This window comes from Capricornis sumatraensis, chromosome 1 (assembly GCF_032405125.1).
Source record: "Capricornis sumatraensis isolate serow.1 chromosome 1, serow.2, whole genome shotgun sequence".
Taxonomy (NCBI): domain Eukaryota; kingdom Metazoa; phylum Chordata; class Mammalia; order Artiodactyla; family Bovidae; genus Capricornis; species Capricornis sumatraensis.
Window position 1 is genome coordinate 176,529,875 of NC_091069.1, and position 19,518 is coordinate 176,549,392.

At 34.6% G+C, this 19,518-nt stretch overlaps 1 protein-coding gene across 2 annotated transcripts in view; it reads right to left on the reverse strand.

The window, feature by feature from the left end:
- The window catches only part of LMLN (leishmanolysin like peptidase), a 48,192-nt gene that overhangs the window by 9,730 nt on the left and 18,944 nt on the right, over positions 1 to 19,518 (reverse strand). Inside the window, exons 8-15 of one of the 2 annotated variants that reach the window (XM_068981136.1) lie at positions 17,601 to 17,695; positions 13,677 to 13,794; positions 12,302 to 12,409; positions 9,285 to 9,361; positions 7,847 to 7,957; positions 6,210 to 6,342; positions 4,314 to 4,473; positions 1,860 to 1,990 (exon numbers count right to left, since the gene is read on the reverse strand). In XM_068981136.1, the coding sequence (XP_068837237.1) occupies positions 1,860 to 1,990; positions 4,314 to 4,473; positions 6,210 to 6,342; positions 7,847 to 7,957; positions 9,285 to 9,361; positions 12,302 to 12,409; positions 13,677 to 13,794; positions 17,601 to 17,695 (933 nt within the window). The remainder of the gene's footprint in view (positions 1 to 1,859; positions 1,991 to 4,313; positions 4,474 to 6,209; positions 6,343 to 7,846; positions 7,958 to 9,284; positions 9,362 to 12,301; positions 12,410 to 13,676; positions 13,795 to 17,600; positions 17,696 to 19,518) is intronic. The other variant, XM_068981145.1, reaches the window with a different exon arrangement.

Sequence of the window (19,518 nt, forward strand, 5' to 3'; positions counted from 1 at the left end):
ATATTACATGAATTTAAACATGAGGAAACACCAGACAAACCCCAATTGAGACATACCCTAGATAAGAACTGGTTTGTAATCTTTAAAAGTGTCAAGGTTATGAAAGTTAAGAATACTGAGGAACTGTTCCACATTGAAGGGAACCAGAGAGGTGACAACTACTCAATAGTAGTTAAATTAGTTAAATTAGATCCTATTACTAAAAGGACATGACTTGGTCAATAGGCAAAACTTGAATGGGGTCCAAGAATTAGATGTATCAATGATAATCTCCTGATTTTTTTTTTTTTTAGTACTGTAGTCACATAGGAGGATGGAATACATTTTAAAGTATTTGGAATGAAGGGGCAGACGTCAGCAATTTACACTTAAATGACTCATATTTTTGTACCATTGTTGTAACTTCTCTGTCAGTGTAAAAAAAAAAAGAACAAAAAACAAAACAGCTAATTGTTTAGAAATCATACACATTTTCACATATAACTGGTTAAATTAGCAAAATTAACTGACAACACTAGGTACTACAGGGAAGCCAAGTAAATTTAATCTTTGTAGATGATACATAACCCCTTTGTGGTGGTGGTGGTATAGAGAATACACTGAAATAGGCTGAAGGTCATCCTCCTATTAAGGTTCACACTGTTCCAGCTTTATCCTCTTTAACCTAATATTCTCACTTATGTGAATTTATTTCAAAAAATTGATTTTAATAAGGTAAAGCATATAAATATACTTATAGAAGTATTTTTACATAGTGAAAAGTGAAAATTAACTCAATATCTAAAAGGAAAATGACTTCCCTAATTATGAAACTTTAAAATGATACAATGTTCTATAGCTATGAGGAACAGTAAGTATTATTATTGGAAAAAACTTGGCAAAGGTATTTTGGCCTATGTAAAAAGTACTAAGTAAAAACACTAAAACAAAACTATGTATTATGATTACAACTAGATAAAAATTATGTATTTAAGCAATATATAAATCTTTAATAGAATGAATTTATCAGAAAATGGTTGCTGGATTATAGTTGTCAGATTGTAACTAGAATGTGTTTATTTTAAATTATTTTTTATAAGGTTTCAAAGATTATTTTACATGAATTGTATGTGGTGTGTGAATTATACCTCAATAAAGCAGTTACCAAAAAAGTTAATTTTAAAGAAACTTTAAAAATAAAAAGTTAAACTGCCAGATACATTAGTCCACTTAGCTCTTGTAGGTGAAATGGCACAATGAATTCTTATTTTTCAGTTTTCAGGATCACACTCTGTTCCCTGACATCCATTAGTAGAGTACAGAATATTCATTAGGTTGGATGCTCCTAAATTACAGAATGCCTGCATCTTAGTAAGTTCTATGGTGGTATAGTCATTTAATATTAGACATGCTGATAATAAATCAAGAAAATAGTAGTTTGCCCTCTTTGGATGTCTAATTTCAAAGAAAAAAAAAATCTACTGAAAACCAGTAGTTGATTTATTAATTCTTAAATACATGCCTTCTTCAGATTTTATAAGATTATAGTCTTCTTCTACTACAAAGTAGGTTTTTAAGAGCAAAATTACATATTCCCTAATATTTCCTTAGGATATATGCCCAGAAGCAAAATTATTATAAAACATGTTGATACACAGTAACTGCGTAACTTTTAAACAAACAGAAAAAGGCAAATTCTCTCAAAGAAATGACAATATTTTGACAAAACAAAAACATCCAAACTAATAGTTACAATAAATAAGCTAAAGTGGTAAACAGCAGAAACAAAAGATACAAAATATATTTGAAAATATAAAAGCCACATAATGAGATACAATTGTATAATATTTGGTATAATTATTAACAGTCATATGGTTTACCTGATAGCATCCACTCCCCCAGTCCGGGTAACTCAGCTTCCTTTCACATTTTTCCATGACAAATGCTGATTTCTGAATTAGACAAACTGAATGAGGCCCATACTTTTCAGCACCATAGTTTTTAAAAAGGTCTGAAGCAAACCAGAGAAGTTTTCTTTATTAAAAATTGACTTTGGACTCAATAAGAAACTGAAGCATTCTACTCTAATGATTAAAAGTTGCTTTTAAAAATCACACGTTTCGTTAGTGTTGGGGTTCCCTGGTAGCTCAACTGGTAAAGAACCCGCCTGCCAATGCAGAAGACTTGGGTTCAGTTCCTGGGTTGGGAAGATTCCCCTGGAGAAGGAAATGGCAACCTACTCCAGCATTCTTGCCTGGAAAATCCTATGGACAGAGAAGCCTGATGGGCTATACTCTTATGATTAAAAGTTGCTTTAAAAATCAAACATGTTTCATGGAAATTGTCAATTAAAAAAATTAAAAGAGGAAATTCCAAACTCAAACTGGATTCTCAATAAAGGAATTAGTAGGAGAAAACTATTCTGTCCGAAACAAGAGATAAAACTGGGCCTAGAGCATTGAAGTTAAATATACAGAGGAAATGGCACTAAGAATCGCCTTCAGTGGTGGTCTAAATAGGAGTCACTTCCCAAGTGACCCATGATAAAACGAGGCCGATGATTTAAATAATGAAGATTTTTGGGGGAGTGCTGTTACCTTTGCAATATGTTCCTGTATTTTCAACTTATGCCATCTCCTGGAAGTCAATAAATGATAGGCTGATCTAGTCTTAGACTAAGCACAAACCCACAGAGTTATGGGGTAGACTAAATGACCTCTAAATGGCTAATGGACAAAGGGGTGGAGTCCTTAAAGCCTAGGAATTTTCTAAAAAAGAGGGAAAAAAAGCCTAGGAATAATTTTCTCTCTCTACACTTAAAACAAGTTTCATCTTTTGAAAACAGATGGTTCAATTAGTCCATTTTGAAATATTATAGAGATAAAACTTTGTATCAGTTTTAAAAAATCTTAATTGTATAAGCTAAGAAAAATATAAAACAATAAAACAGAATTTTATATTTATTTTATTTATGAGTATTTCAAAGTCTTCAAAGCACACAGCGACCATTTTCAAAAAAAAAAAAATAAAGAGAGGTCAGGCCAACCCTCAGAGCAAATCCTGAGAGCTACCTGTTTTCATTAAGAAATTTTACTGGCACATAGCTATACTTACTCACTTACATATTATCTATAACTGCTTTCACACTTAACAGCAGAGCTGAAAAGTTGTAACAGATCCACAGTCTAAAATATCTACTATCTTGCTCTTTGTAATAAATATTTGCCAACTCCAGCTCTAAAACCATAAAATATAATACTATATCTTTGTCATAAATGACAAATATGTGCATTGCTTTTGCTGTAAAATGCAACTGTTGAGTAGCTATATCATAACTCTTTAGGAATTTATTAAGTAGGTAAGGGATGGGAAAAAATGACTATAGAAATCCAGTTAAAGCTGACAGGTTTAAGAATAAAAGGAAAAAATATTATGAAAATTTTAATTTTAAATAATTTAATCTGTAATGAAGTATGGAATGAGGGGTAGGGGGAGAAAAAGGACCAGGTAATTTTTGATGACCATACAGAGGAAAACTATTTATTGCTCTTGATTAACAAATCAGACATGAGAACATTTTGTTTACAAAGGTGGTTAGTATGAGCTACAACTATTATTGCTGACTAACCAAATGCCATACAGTCTACTTCCTTGATGGCCTGTTCAATTATATATACTAACAGGGAATAAATAACATCTTACTAGTTATGGGACAACAGTATTATTCTGACATCTGCAGAATGGCATGTTATGTCTAAGTAACATAAAATGCACACTCCTCAGGAGAGGAAAAAATAGGATACCTAATATGATATAATAAAAAGAGTTCTGCATTGGAAGATCTTGCACTGACATCAATTAGCGATATTACTTAGTATATCTCTTCCCTCATCTGTGAAATTCAATCATAGTATCTTCTCTATGTCTCTTATCAGGTTTTTGAAGAATAAAATGAAATGATTAAAATCAAAGTGCTTTGCAAATGAAAAATGTCATGCAAGTATAAGGTATCACTAAATGGTAGCATATACACAAATGCGCAAGTGTATCTAGTAGCTGACAATCCTTTCTATGTATCATAATTCTAAGCACTTAACTACATTAATTCATTTAATTCTCACAACTCTATGAGACAAGTATTATCTCTTTTGCACATAGGAGAAAACTAAGGTGCAGAGAAGTTACTTCAAACAGGTAGATGGCAGTGGAATCACAAAATAAACTCCGACAATCTGGCTCTGGGGTCTATTTTATATTGTTGATACACACTATTTTATATTGCTTATATATACTTTCAATATGTACATAACATTTAACTTCACTAAACTACTGACCTGGTTGATTTTCCAGTACTCTACAATCTGAGCTGCGCTGATATTCACCACTTAAGTGCCAACTGAATTCCTGACTGAAAGGGCAGTAGTCAGCAATCTCTACTGAACCCCCATAATAAGGCAGATCTTCTGCAGGTACTCCAGTGAGTTCATCAAAGTACTACAAAGAAAAATATATTAGGAAGGCAGGAGAGTGAGGAACACTTGATATAATCAACATGAAGCCCACAGGCAATTTATAGCAACCCTCTAATGCTGTACAATACAAAGGAGATATTATTCTATTTTTTTCATACAGAGTAAACACAAAAAGAGTAATATACCACTGGAGGGGTATTTCAAGGTTGTAGTAATTTTAGAAATAAGCAAGGTAAGTAAATTAGTCTAACTTTTTATTAGATGAAAATTTTGATTAATGTTTTAAAAGGATAAATAGAAAGAGTTTTAAGAGCTGAAAAAACATAAGACTAATTCATAAAATTAAGGTGCTTTAAATATAATGTACTTCAAATGTTTTTAGGAGACTTAATTTATATGTTGTTTTGACAAATTTGAAAAACCCATGAGAAAATGAATGAGAAAATATATATATAATATTTGGAAACACCAAAGGAACAAGGTAGGTACCAGAAAATTTTAAAGATTTCACACTTCATACCAACTCACTGAATTACAGTACTAAGTGCAGAAATATATAGTCATTACCTTACAGTGTCTAAAGCACTCAATGGGGTTATAAACATATGTAGGAAGCTCAAAATTTAGAAGCAATCACTTTAAACTCACTTCTGAGATAATTTCTGACTTGTGGCTCCTTTGTCAATGGCAGGCAGTGTTAAAGCTCTTTTAGAAATAGCTACTTCAACAAAAAGCTTAAAGCCTACATCAGAGATTCAGACTGAACACGTGCGACCACTGTCTTCACCTTTTAGATACCATTAGGCAAATTTGTCTAGAGCAGAAATTCCAAGCCTTCTAATTAACTGGATTAGAGTACTTTAGTTACTTTATTTTTTTCTTTTTAAAAAATATTTTTATTTTATATTGGAGTGTAGTTGATCAACAAAGTTGTGTTAGTTTCAGGTATGCAGCAAAGTGATTCAGTTATACATATAAATTATCTATTCTTTTTGAAATTCTTTTCCCATGTAGGTTATTACAGAGTACTGAGCAGAGCTCCCTGTACTATACGGTAGGTCCTTACTGGTTGCTGTTATTCAGTCACTAAGACGGGTCTGACCCTTTACGACCCCGTGGACTACAGCATGCCAGGCTCCTCTGTTCTCCACTATCTCCCAGAGTTTGCTCAATTCGTGTCCACTGAATCAGTGAGGCTATCTAACCTTATTGGTTATCTACTTTAAATATATCAGTGTGTACATGTCAGTTCCAAACTCCCAATCTGTCCCTCCTCTCACCCCTCCTCCCTGGTAATCGTAAGTTCGTTCTCTAAGTCCGAGTCTGTTTCTGTTTAAAATAAAGTTTAGGTATAAACTTGAAAATAAGTTTAGTTGTATCATTTTTTTTAAAGATCCTACATATAAGCGATATATTTGCCTTCCCAGTCAGTTCCTTTCTTTAAATAGCCTTGTTTTTTTTAATATAAATTAAAGACGAAGACTTTTGAAACAAAAAGAAATAGTTTAAAAAATACATTAAAATAAATATTCTAAATGTCTCTTACCACTACTACTAGGCATTGCTAGATATTAGCTAATTGCTATCAATTACACAGTTTATAAAGAAATGAAAAACTTCAGTTTTTTCTAACTTACAGAAAACAAATGGAGCCTGATAAATTGAAAAACTAAACAGCTTAATTCACTCTTCCAATTTAAAATGGAGACTTCTTTTTAAAAGGTTGATTCCTGAAACTGTGCCCCAAGCAAGTGTTACCTGGTATTCCTGAGGTAAAGGTTTTGGAAACTTCTGCAAATTGCACACTGCAACTGCTCTCTGGTCCTGTCTGCAAGTTAACTGCAATGGATTACTTCTGAGTGTGTTACAGTAAGGGTTCAGCATCTGTCTCCTGCAGACAAAGATAAAAATACCATGGTATCAAACTCCAAAGAAGATATTAGAAGTCTATTCTAGAGTTTGTCTTTTCTGTTACAATTTCAATGCTTTTAACATTCTTTTTTAAGAACTTGCAAATAATATCAGTTCAGTTCAGTTCAGTAACTCAGTCGTGTCCAACTCTTTGCGACCCCATGAACCACAGCACGCCAGGCCTCCCTGTCCAACACCAATTCCCGGAGTCTACCCAAACTCATGTCCATTGAGTCGGTGATGCCATCCAACCATCTCATGCACCATCCCTTCATTCTTTCTAAAGTTATTTCTCCACTGTTCTCCAGTAACATATTGGGCACCTACCGACCTGGGGAGTTCATCTTTCAGCGTCCTATTTTTTTGCCTTTTCATACTGTTCATGGGGTTCTCAAGCCAAGAATACTGAAGTGGTTTGCCATTCCCTTCTCCAGTGGACCACGTTCTAGTATACAATATCATTATTCCTAAGAAACCCACCAAAGTAGAACTAGTATCTTCATTTCACTGATAAATAAATAGTTTGAGACATTTAGTTTGTCCAGGATCATATAGCTGATGAGGGACGGAGATGGGACTTAAACTTCTCTCTCCAAGGTCAGTGCCTTGCCCATTAGAGAAGTACCTGGTAACAAGCACCACTTCTGTTGAAGATATTAGTCTTACTCTTCTCATCTGGGCTAGGTCTCAAAGTAGTTTAATCACTCAGAGTTTCTACTAAGGAGTTTGAGGTCTGAGTTAAAAGCCTGCTATGAGGAAAGCCGTTCATAAGCAGTAACATGAAACACTGCAGTACTTTTGGGACAGTTAGTTAACTCCAGTACAACAACCTGATCTGCTAGTGTTGTTGTTCCCAAATTTTGGTGCACATCAGAATCATCTAGAGAAACTTTTAAAACCTCCATGCTCACCTTGCACCCCATACCAACCGAATCAGAATGTCTGAAGTCAGGAATCAGGCATTGGTATGACTTATAAAAGGACAAATTGATAATTTTAAATTAATCAAAATTAAAAAATTTTGCTTCATAAAAGCCCTATTAGGGCTTCCCTGGTGGCTCAGTAGTAAAGAATCCACCTGCCAATGCAGGAGACATGGGTTCAATCCCTGTTCCAGGAAGATCCCACATGCTGCAGAGCAACTAAGCCCATGCGCCACACCTACTGAAGCCCACGCACTAGAGCCATGCTCCGCAACGAGAGAAGCCATTACAACAAGAAGTCCATGCCCTGGAACCGAAGAGTAGCCCCTGCTCGACGTAACCAGAGAGTAGCCCCTGCTTGCTGCAACTAGAGAAAGCCCTAGTGCAGCAACAAAGCACCAACATAGCCAATTTTATTTTTTGAAAAAGGAACCATGGATGGTTTCTACACATTTTGAAATTAAACGGTTCAGACCACATTTTGAAAACAGGGACACTGGATACAGAACAAAATCAGAAGTAAACTGTTAGCAAAGACAATGAGAGGAAATGCATCCTTACTTTTGTCTCTGCTGATCAATCCAGAATTTACAGCTCCTCCTGACAAAGTCACAGCCCATTCCTCGGCCCCAGTCTAATTTCTCAGCCATGCTGTAATTAGCTTTATACCAGCTGTGGAAATAACCCAAACAAAGCACTTGATATTACTGTCACTTAAAAAACAACTCCAGCGTATCAATTATAAATCTTAACAATGAGCAAACTAGGACCTCAAAAAGGATTTTGGTGACCATCCCCACAGATGAGCATTTACAACCAAAGTCCCAGCTGCACAGGATCACTGCAGCAGGGACTAGGAACCTTTAGTCTTGAGGGAAACATGAGTACTTGAGGGTGCTTTTATATTTGAAAAACACCAAACCACATCATTTTTCCATTGTAACTTTCAAAGACGATATAAGTCACAGAGGAGAAAATGTTTAAGGTTGTGGGACAAAGAGTATAAAAGGCAAAGAAACAGAGAGAATGAGAGAAAAACTGGAATTGTGTTGCATCAGAAAACAGAAGAAATGTTTTAAAATTAACCAGTGCCATGATTTCCCTAGTGATTCATACACTCCAAGATGCTTCTGCATCCTACCTGTATCTTAAAGAAACCAGCATTATTTAGAGAAGGGCTAGAAAAATAGAGCAGCAGGACCACTTCTGTTGGTCATTGCTTATTAAGGGATAAATGGGAAAGAGTGATAATAGTGCTAAAAGGAATCCAGCATTTTTTTTCTTTTCAAAAATATGAATTTGCCTACTTGGTCCACTGAAAACAGTAAGAAACAAGGACAACCCAGTAGAAATTAACAGAGTCCCTGGATTGTGGTTTCTAAAAGCTATTCTCAATCAAAAGGAGCATTCCTGTGCTCCTTGGAAGACTGGTTAATGCCAGATCTAGAATACAGAGCGTGGGCAGGTCAGTCTGGTGCATCTTGCCATACCAAAGAGCAAGGAAGCCATCAAAACTGAGACTCATCAAAATAAACCCAAGAGCCCACAAAGAAAGACTCCCATTGCAGTCATTTTAAAACAGTATCCTGTTGCTTTATAAGAAAGTTCTACTGCCTTAAAAACCAGGAATCTCTACATAAATCAATTTCACTTGTAACTAAAAATACTATTTATATAAGCTTTTCCTTCATATCATCATGCCCTCTATTTATTAAAAAATAAATCTCATTTATTTATTTATAAGGGATTTAGTTTTATTCTACTACATACCTCAGGATCTCAAACGTTTATTGAATGAATGAATGGAGTTGGTATAGCTAATGGATAGCTAACTGAAAAAAATTTTTAAAACAGGTATATTTAAAAAAACAAACAAACACAGGTATATTTATCTTCAGTGTAAAATATATTGCTTAAGTTAATATTCATTTCACCTTAATAGTAATCTTAATATTCATTTCAATAAACAATTCATGTAAAATTCTCACAGCTGTCTTACCCAGTGTCCTCCATTAACGCCAGAGTGATGCGAGAGAGGACTCGGTTCTGGGTATGAGAACCAGTCATTGCTTCATTCTGAAAATCACCAACAGATTTTAATTAGAAGACTGGATTCCTTGCAATTCCCAATAATTTCCATGATTGCTTTGATGTTGCCATGATAGGCAAAATGTTGAAGGTGTGAGAGACTGACAAAATGTTGACTTAAAGTAGTAAAATATATAAGCTTTCTTTAAGATAACAGACTGAAGCTTAAAGCAAAATCTACTCTCTCCCTCAAATATCTATATTGTGTACAATTTCCCTGTAATGACAGATCACTAGCATTTAGAACTCTGTGATGAAAATGAAGATAAATATATGGAAACAGAAATATTGTAAAAACATTACATTATTAAGGCAAAGTAATATTGGTGGTTGAGACAGATGCCCAGATAATGGAGTGGAGAATGGAATACTTGCTTGAATTACAAAGAAAATGCTTTTATAACCAACTTTTTATACTCTGTGATCACAAAAATATATACGAATGCAAAAAACAAATATCACAAAATCATAGGGTCAAAGGAGTTGCCTGAGGGATGCAAAATATCATCAAGGTCTACTATCTACCCAATGTGTTAATTAGTATATAATGAAATTCCTACCAGGAGGTCACCTAATGGTAACAACTTCACTGTCTCTTAAAGTACATTGTATCTTTGGGATGCTCTGATTCTTTTTTGGGTAGGGGGTGTGCTGCATGGCTTGAGGTATCTTAGATCAGGAACTGAACCCACGTTCTTGGCAGCAAAAGCATGGAGTCCTAACTACTGGACTTCCAGGGAATTTCCATATTTTGTTAATCTTTATGTTGAATGTTAGATTGCCATTTCAAGTACTTTAATTTCATCTTTTTAAAACACAGCTCAAGAACACAAAGTTGATTTCAGAGGAAAGGTGGCAGTTAAGGAAACTAGTAAAATTGCTACTTTCAAGTCTTCTATTGAAAAGTAAGTAAATGTTCATTTCTGGCCCATCTGTAGCTTTCTAAAGAGAATCACTTGAGAAAAACTGCTTAAGGAATATAAAGAAACTGAAATTCCCATGTGAGATAAAAGTGTACATGTCTTCCGTAAGTTTCTATCATTGTTACTTCATGGTCACCCAGATAAGGTCAGTACAAGCACTAATTTCATTCTTTCCATAATTTTGCTAACTTGGATCATGATGTATGTAAACTGCAACCGTTTACTTATTTAAACAGACCTCTTAAAAATATATATTATTGTCATTCAGTCGCTAAGTTGTGTCTGACTCTTTGCGACTCCATGGACTACAGCATGTCAAGCTTCTGTCCCTTCACTATCTCCTGAGTTTGCTCAAACTTCCTTTGATCCAGAAATTCCATTCTTCTTTCTACATAGACAGATCTGATCTTGCATTAACTTTCTAGTTCTGCTCCCCTGAAAACCTAATAAGGGTGGAATGTCAACTGTGTTACTAGGCAACAGGACTTAAGATATGCTTCTGGACTTGGGATTATTGTAGATGAACATGAATACCTGTTGGTTAGCCACAGTTGGGGACTTCTCTGTGTGCAGTGAGTCTTATGGGTATGTCCCTTACAGGTATCTGGAAGTTAAGTCTATGAAACTGTTAAAAAAAAACAATGCTGGTCCTTATTTACAACATGGTACCTCTAAACCAGGCTGGTTCCTGTACACCTGTTATGGTGGTCTTGTGCTTATCGTGTTTGAGCCAGAGAGAGAGGGGAAGAGGCATGGATGATAGCTTAGATTACTGTGCAGAGCACAAGAGAAATGCCTGACTGCCATGGTGGCATACTGTACTTTCTCTCTTGTATCCTAGTATTTTTTGAATGTGACCTGTTTAGGGTTCACAGGTTTGACTGACTGTTTTCTGAACCTAAGAACACACTGGAATGCCACTCCTGTATGGCACTGAAGATATAAATAAATCACTCATTATAACATTTTTAAGATAAAACATTTAAAACATAATTATTCATTGACATAGGATTATTGTCACAAGCATATAACACTATGGTGGTTTAGTCACTAAGTCGTGTTGTGACCCCAGGGACTGTAGCCCTCCAGGCTTCTCTGTCCATGGGATTCTTCAGGCAAGAATACTAGAGTGGGTTGCTGTTTCCTTCTCCACATATAACAATATGTAGCTGTTTAAAAATAAATAGATCCAAGTATAAAGTATATTCTACTAATGGATGTACTTCTGTAATGTGAATGAGCTCATATGAGACTAGCAAATAAGGGAATCACATCAGTATAAGATGGAACCATGTTGGTTCATAACGATTTCTCCTAGATTGTAATGCTTTATGCAGTGGAGCAACAGCAGCTAAATGAATCACTTTGCTGCATATCTGAAACTAACACAGCATTGTTAGTCAACTCTGTTCCAATATAAGATAAAAATTAAAAAACACACAAAAAACCAAAATACACTAAGATATCTGAACACAGCAACAGAGGAATGCTGGGCTGTGCGTGACGTTCCATGCTCTTTCCAATTGGCTCAGCAGGACCACAGGCTCTGTTTTAGAAGTACTTGTTGCACTATTTTTGTACACTTCACTCTTTCTACATTTTACTCTTGTCCCCATTATTTAGATTTATAGTCTCCCATCTATCTCCCATTGCTTTTTGCTGTTGTTTAAGGTAAAAGAAATACTAAAGTAAATAAATATAGAAGCTTATTTATTGGAAATACAATGTGTTTTTAGACTGAGCTAGTACTTTTGTTACGACTTATTGTTTTTGTTAATGACTTGGTTTGTGTTTCCCACAAATTATTTTTTATTTCGAAGAAAGACATTGCTTAGGAAAGCATACACTGTATTACAGCAGAAGCATTTGTAATTCCTCAGAAAGTATATCGTTAAATGGAAAAAGCTGCAAAAATGCATGTACCTATTTAAAAAAAAAACTACATTAGTGTATCTATTTTCTTAAAGAAAAAAATAGGTCTAGTAACATTTTCAAATAAACTGACCTCTAATAAGCGCTTTTCCCAATGGTTGAGCTCAGTGCCCATGCCACCTTGATTTTCAAGTTCCATACCCTCAAGAACTGGACAGTTAAAGTGTTTCCGTGCTTCATCCTAAGAATCAGAAAATAAATAAATTAATAAACCCACAAAAGTACAACATAATGGCAAATTCCCTATCACACTGGATAAGATAAAGTAGCCACTAAGGAATTACTTTGATGAGAAGACAGAATGTCTTTTAAAAATATAGCTTTTAATATAATTAAATATTTTGACACCGTCACACTTTTCTTTGCTATTGAACTACTATTCTCTTATTATTTTTTCCTCTATTTGAAGATTTTGGCTTTAAGTCATATATTTTAAAAAGTTATAGACTGGTATGATTGCCATTTGTAACTTTTGTGTCAACAATGATTTTAATGCAGGTATAAACTGCTCATATTATGGACATGGTCTTTGTTGAGAAAAATAAGTTGTTCATTAGAAAACAATTTTTTCCTTTTGGTTTCATCTGTACATCAGTTAAGAGTATGAAGTACAGGGATGGGAGATATTCCAAGAGTAGCGGAAAAGTTCAGAGGTCAGAAAGAGCTGTATGTAGTTAAGAGAGGGGGTAGGGAGAATAGGTTTCTGTCATTAAATAAGCGAGTGTGATGATTAATTTTATGTATCAACCAGCTGGGGCAAAGTGCCCACATATTTGATCAAACATTATTCTGAATGTTTCTGTGAAGGTGTTTTTGGATGAGATTAACATTTCAATTAGTGGACTTTAAGTAAAGCTGATCACTTTCTGTAACATAAATGGGCCAGTCAGTTGAAGGTCTTCATAGAACAAAGACTGACTTCACCACTGAGCAAGAAGGAATTTTACCAGTTGACTGTCTTTGGACTCAAACTGCAGCTCTTCCCTATTTCTTCAGCTTGCCAGCTTATCTCATCAGATTTTCGACTCTCTAATAAACCTCCATGACTACATCAGCCACTCCTTAAAATAAATCTCTTCATCTCTTTCTCTCTCAACAAACACATCCTGTTGGTTCTGTTCCTCTGGAGACCCTCCTGAATAAAACTGATTCCAAATGAAATGATCAGCAATTATGCAAACAGTACAAGTGATCCTAAGGGGTATCACAACAGAGCACTGGTATAACAACTTAAAGCAGCGGGTAGAATGGAGCCATTAAGTCACCGCTAAATTTTTCTTTCTCAGATATCTCGTGGCCTGCAACTTTATTGCACTGCCTTTATGTTTCCTACTACAAGCTTTGAAATTTAATCACTAGTTCTTAAACAATAATGATTAGTAAAGAAAGGACAATAATGAATGAAAAGAGCAGACGGCTCATGAGACATGAAGCTCAGTAATACTCACGACAACACGAGGTGTTACTAGAAGATTAACAGTGTGAGGAACTCTCTTATTATCACGAATGTCCCATAATCTCTCCACTTTTCGAACTACTTTATCACTCCACTGATATAATCCAAGACTGCAATTAAAGAATACAAATACAGTCCTTCTTGCAAATTTGTCACTTTATTTATTTTTTTTAAGACCTTTATTTATTTTTTTCCCCGCCACCGGTGTACATGAGCTCCCAACAAATTTGTCACTTTAAACATCGAAGTGTTTATGAATATCAATATGAAATTAAAATATCTGACCTTATATCTGACACCAAGTGCAAGCAAAGACTTGATAGCATTTTTAAATTTAATCTTTTCAGTAACTTTAAGAGATTATCATCACTACTTTGCAGATAAAGAGACAGAAGCTTAGAGAGATGAAGTAACTTTCTCAAATTCAAAGAGCTAATACTGGGCTAAGATGACAGTGAATTATTTCCTCTTAACAAATTTACTGGATAAAACAAAAGCATGTCTAGAGAGATATCTAAGTATTGTATATAATGAGACTTAACAAAAGGTGACAATTTAACTTAATTTTGCTATTGTTGTTTAGTTACTAAATTGTGTCTGACTCTTTGCAACCCCATGGACTGTAGCCTCTGTCATGAGAGGATAGGTTCCTCTGCCCATGAGATTTCGCAGGCAAGAACACTAGAGTGGGTTGCTATTTCCCTCTCTAGGGGATGTTCCCAACCCAGGCACTGAACCTGTGTCTCCTGCACTGCAAGCAGATCCTTTACTGCTGAGCCCCTGGGGAAGCCCTTTAACTTCGTGAAAGTATAATTTACTTAACAATTGTGCTGTAAAGTAAATTATACTTTTTATAATTGGCTATCCAACAAGAAAAAATTAAATCCCTATTTTAGGGATAAAATCCCTATTTTACTCCATATACAGAAATAAATTCCAGACAAATGTCAGTAAAAATGGCAGAGTAAGGACCACTGAACTTCATGAAAGCAATGAGGAAAGTATCAAAATTAGCCAAATGAATTTTTTTCAGAACTCTGGAAATTAACCAAAGGCTTGCAGCAATCCAGGAAGCACTTCTTTAAGAAAAATGGATGAATCTCAGTAAAAACAGCAAGCTTTGTGGCCATTTCCCATGCCCTCACTCCAGTTCTATCGCAGCCTTGAAAACCAACAACCCACAGTCACAGTGAAAACCAGCAACCTGGCAGCCAGAGGGAGCAGAACAGGGTTAATTGGCAGAATGCATTAAAAAAAAAAAAAATGATTCAACTATGCCTACAAGATACACGGTTCACAGTCAAGGATACAAATAGGTTGAATGTAAAAGGATTAAAAACATGTATCATGCAAATAGTACTCAAAAAAAGAGCTGGAACATTTATACTAGTATCAGACAAAACTGTTACTAGAGACATTTTATAATGAAGAAAGGGTCAGTCCACCAAGAAGACATGATAAACATGTATATACCTTACAAAAGAACCCCAAAATACATGAAGCAAAAATAAATTCTAAATGGATTAAAGCTATGAACACAAAAATTCAAATAATAAATTTACTAGAAAAAAATTTAGAATACTTTTATAATCTTTTAGAGCAGAAGAAACTTTCTTAAGCAAGAAAATAAGATAAATAATGTAAAATTTAAAAACTTTTCTGCATGGCAAAAATATGATAAAAAAATAAATGGGAGAAAACAATCTCATTTGGGGACTCTATCTTGCACAAATAAAAACACTACCACAAAAGTGTTATATTTATTATAGAAAACTATAATGGTCGTCAATTTTCATTGTTATTTTCTGGCTTTTTCCTAGATTACTTCTACCACTGACCCTATGAATCTCTCATTCTCAACAATAAAACAGAATATAGAGGAATTAGTTTTCCCACCATTATTTTATGAAGGTTTTATATATTATTCAAAGAATTCTATGGTAAACACTGTATACCCGATAACTGTTACTTATTAATCCTTTGTTTTATTTGCTGTATATCTGTTCGTCTACTCATGCCTTGGAAAGGTTATTCTTAATTCCTTTTCTTTTTCCACAGCAAGGCAATGTTTAAATATAAACAGTGAACAAAGCCAAAAGGAAAAGAAACAGTGTTTACCATATTAATAACTCCAATATTCTCTTCACCATTCACATTTCAAGATTAATGGTTTCTCCAAATAAAAAGGTGAGGGCCAAATCCAACTCCTTCTATGTCTACCATCTGAATTTATTACTCTGTTATCTCCATTTATACTGTAAGATTTTCTGCTTTTAAGGAATATCTAAAATGTAAGAAAGCACTGCAACTATCAGCTTAATAATGGTTCTTATGGGTATCTCTCTCCTCCTTATCACTACATAGATGGTCCCACTCTTACTACTTATGTGTTTCCCATAAAGACCACAATTCTTTGGAAAGACCAGACTTCTTCCATGAGTTCAGTTCAGTTCAGTTGCTCAGTCACGTCCGACTCTTTCGGACGCCATGAACTGCAGCACGCCAGGCCTCCCTGTCCATCACCAACTCCCGGAGTTCACTCAGACTCATGTCCATCGAGTTGGTAATGCCATCCAGCCATCCAAACAAATACAATCTAGGAAGTAAAACATCTATTTCTACATTACAATTTTGTTTCTAACAATTCTGTTGTTTAACATGTACTCTAAAAAAATATTATGATGAATAAAGTATTATCTGTTTTTAATAATTATGCACTTCCAGCTACCTAGAAGTGAGAAGAGAAGGAGGCGACAGAGGATGAAATGGCTGGATGGCATCACTGACTCAATGGACATTGAGTTTGAGCAAACTCAGGAAGACAGTGAAGGACAGAAAAGCCTGGTGTGCTGTAGTTCATGGGGTCACAAAGCAGACACAATTGAGCAACTGAACAATAAGCTACCTAAATGGAGATCTTCATATGAGAATTAATTTTTCATTCTGTACCTGTTTACCACTCACTACTCTAATTATGGAACAGTGTCAGTACCCTGAGAAGGTTTCCTTACGTGCCTTCTCAATCTGTTCCACTTGCATGGCATTTATTAGCCTATGGCTTCAAGTAAGATCACTCCTCTGTCTTTTATCATGGACTGTTTTTAAACTCCATACAACTAACTAGACTATGGCTTCTTTCATTCAACCCTATAACTACTAATTTCGTTCATGTTATTACATGTAGCAATATTGTGTTCTTTTCAGTGCCTTGTAGTTTTTGATTATAGGAATAAATTAAAATTTATTTATCCATTCTTCTATTGATAGACCTTTGGGTGGTTTCCATTCTTTGTTTATTAATAACAAAACTGCCATTAACATTCATGTACATGTCTTTTTGTGGACATGTGCTCTTAAATTAGATATATAAATCCATGCAAATGGTTACAGTTCTGTGACTGATAGTCTATATAAAATTCTTAATCTTTTTTTTAGTATTTCTTAGTATTGTTCCTTTTAGGCCCTGAACTTCTAGATCACTGCAAACATGTGAAATAAAATATAGTTTTAAAAAACTGTAAAATACAGTTTACAGTTAACATGTAAACAATGCGATGTATAGACAATAATTATTAATAAACCAAAATATAACCAACCCATATTCTCCCATGGCCTGACTCTCCTTTAAAGTAATATAAGCTACTACAGAGTGGTGGAAAAGAGCTCTGCCTGGCAAGAAGAGTCTTCACTCTTTGGGTAAGTCATTTAAGTTTTCTCCATCTCAGTTGTTTCATCTGTGAAATGAAAAGGTAAAGCTAAATAACCTCATATCCTATCTTGTTATAATAATATAGGATATACAATCATAGGCTAGCCATAAAGCCACTATTATTTGTAGAAACTAACATACAAGAATTCTCAGGTTCTAGTCTTAGCATCCTCCTAAAAGAGAATAAGAACAAAAAAACCCAAATACCTATAGTTAAAAGGTGGGAGACCATCTGCAAATCTTGAAGTTAAAGGATTTCCATCTTTATCGTGGTAGAATGCAAATAGCCCAGCAGAGAAACCCTGTAAGAAAAACTTCAAAATGTCTTACAGTGAAAAATATCAAATCTGACTATAGATATCACAACATGCCACTATCAAAAGAGAACACTGATATAACCACATAAAAGCATCATGACAATACTTCTGTAGGAACTTGCCATATACTGGAGTAGGGCTGATATTATTTCATATTATGAATTTTAAATTCCAATTACTTGAGATAATTCTAAGTGAAAAAATCAAAAGCAATAGTAATGACATTCTTTGGTTGGTATAGACAATGCATTTATTTGTTTAAAGATGTGTTTCTCACAGGTGGTCCTCTTTACATGAACTTACTAATAAACTATATACCTGCAACCAGGGAATGCTACTATTGAGAATAATTAACAATACAGTTCAGAGCAGGGGAGTGTGCTCATAAGAATACTCATAAAAATTAAAAAACTTTGATCCCAAAGTCCATACTTAATATATATTTATACCTAAGAAATGACTATAAATGTATGCATATGTAGGGGAATGTATACTCTGGAAAAAAGGCTGGAAACATATATAGAAATGTTAGCTGTAGTTCTTTTGGTGGTAACATGTAAAATCATCTGTATTTCTATAGATTTTCTTTACAATGTGAATCTGTCTACAGTCACATTTTTAGACAATATTTTTAAGAAGTCTTTAATAAGATAATAGATACTTTACATAAATGTATTCAAAGTCCCATTTGCTATTCTCCCCTCTCCCAAATAAGACGAGGAAATGGGCAAAAGAAGAAAAACAGTTACTGACATTGGACATCTCCTGTTTCATGAGTAAGATTTCTTTTCTTACTTTCTTTCCTAACCTAAATAACTAAAAAAAAAAGCACTTTTGTAACTACTAATTTAAGTAATCAATTTCATTGGCAAATTTCTTTGCTTACATAACTGTGGTCTCTGTGTCATTCGAGGCTTTCCAAACTAATTAATGGAATCTATAGTATTATTTTATTCCTACATTTCTTCTTTTTTAATCTCTGAAGATGCAAAGGATATTTAATGGAGTCAGCTAAGAAAATCTAAATAGTTTTTAATATACAATTCATTGAGTTAATATAAAGCTTAAAATAGTATGAAGTGCCTCATCCTTTAGAATATTCTAAATTCACATATTTTTCTTCCCTATCAAGTTGAAAATTTTTCTAAGCACACACATTTCAGAAGGCATATCTAGTACTGAAAGTATCAGGAATGACTATAATTGATAGTTAGAGCATATATAACTTTATAGAGAATAAGTATATTTGTTAAACATTTAATTCTTACCATCCTCCAGAATGGTTTTTGAGACAAACTAATGTTTTTAATTTCTTAGGTTTTTGCAATTTTTAAAATACAAATATACAAATAAGTTTAAAAATCTAAAAGAAACTTATGTCTACTCTTTAGGAGGATTTAAGATGTAAGTATGGATATGAGAGTTGGACTGTGAAGAAATCTGAGCGCCGAAGAATTGATGCTTTTGAACTGTGGTGCTGGGAGAAGACTCTTGAGAGTCCCTTGGACTGCAAGGAGATCCAACCAGTCCATTCTAGAGGAGATCGGCCCTGGGTGGTCTTTGGAAGGAATGATGCTGAAGCTGATTGGCCACCTCATGTGAAGAGTTGACTCACTGGAAAAGACTCTGATGCTGGGAGGGATTGGGGGCAGGAGGAAAAGGGGACGACAGAGGATGAGATGGCTGGATGGCATCACTGACTCGAAAAACGTGAGTTTGAGTTAACTCCGGAGTTAGTGATGGCAGGGAAGCCTGGCGTGCTGCGATTCAAGGGGTCGCCAAGAGTTGGACACGACTGAGAGACTGAA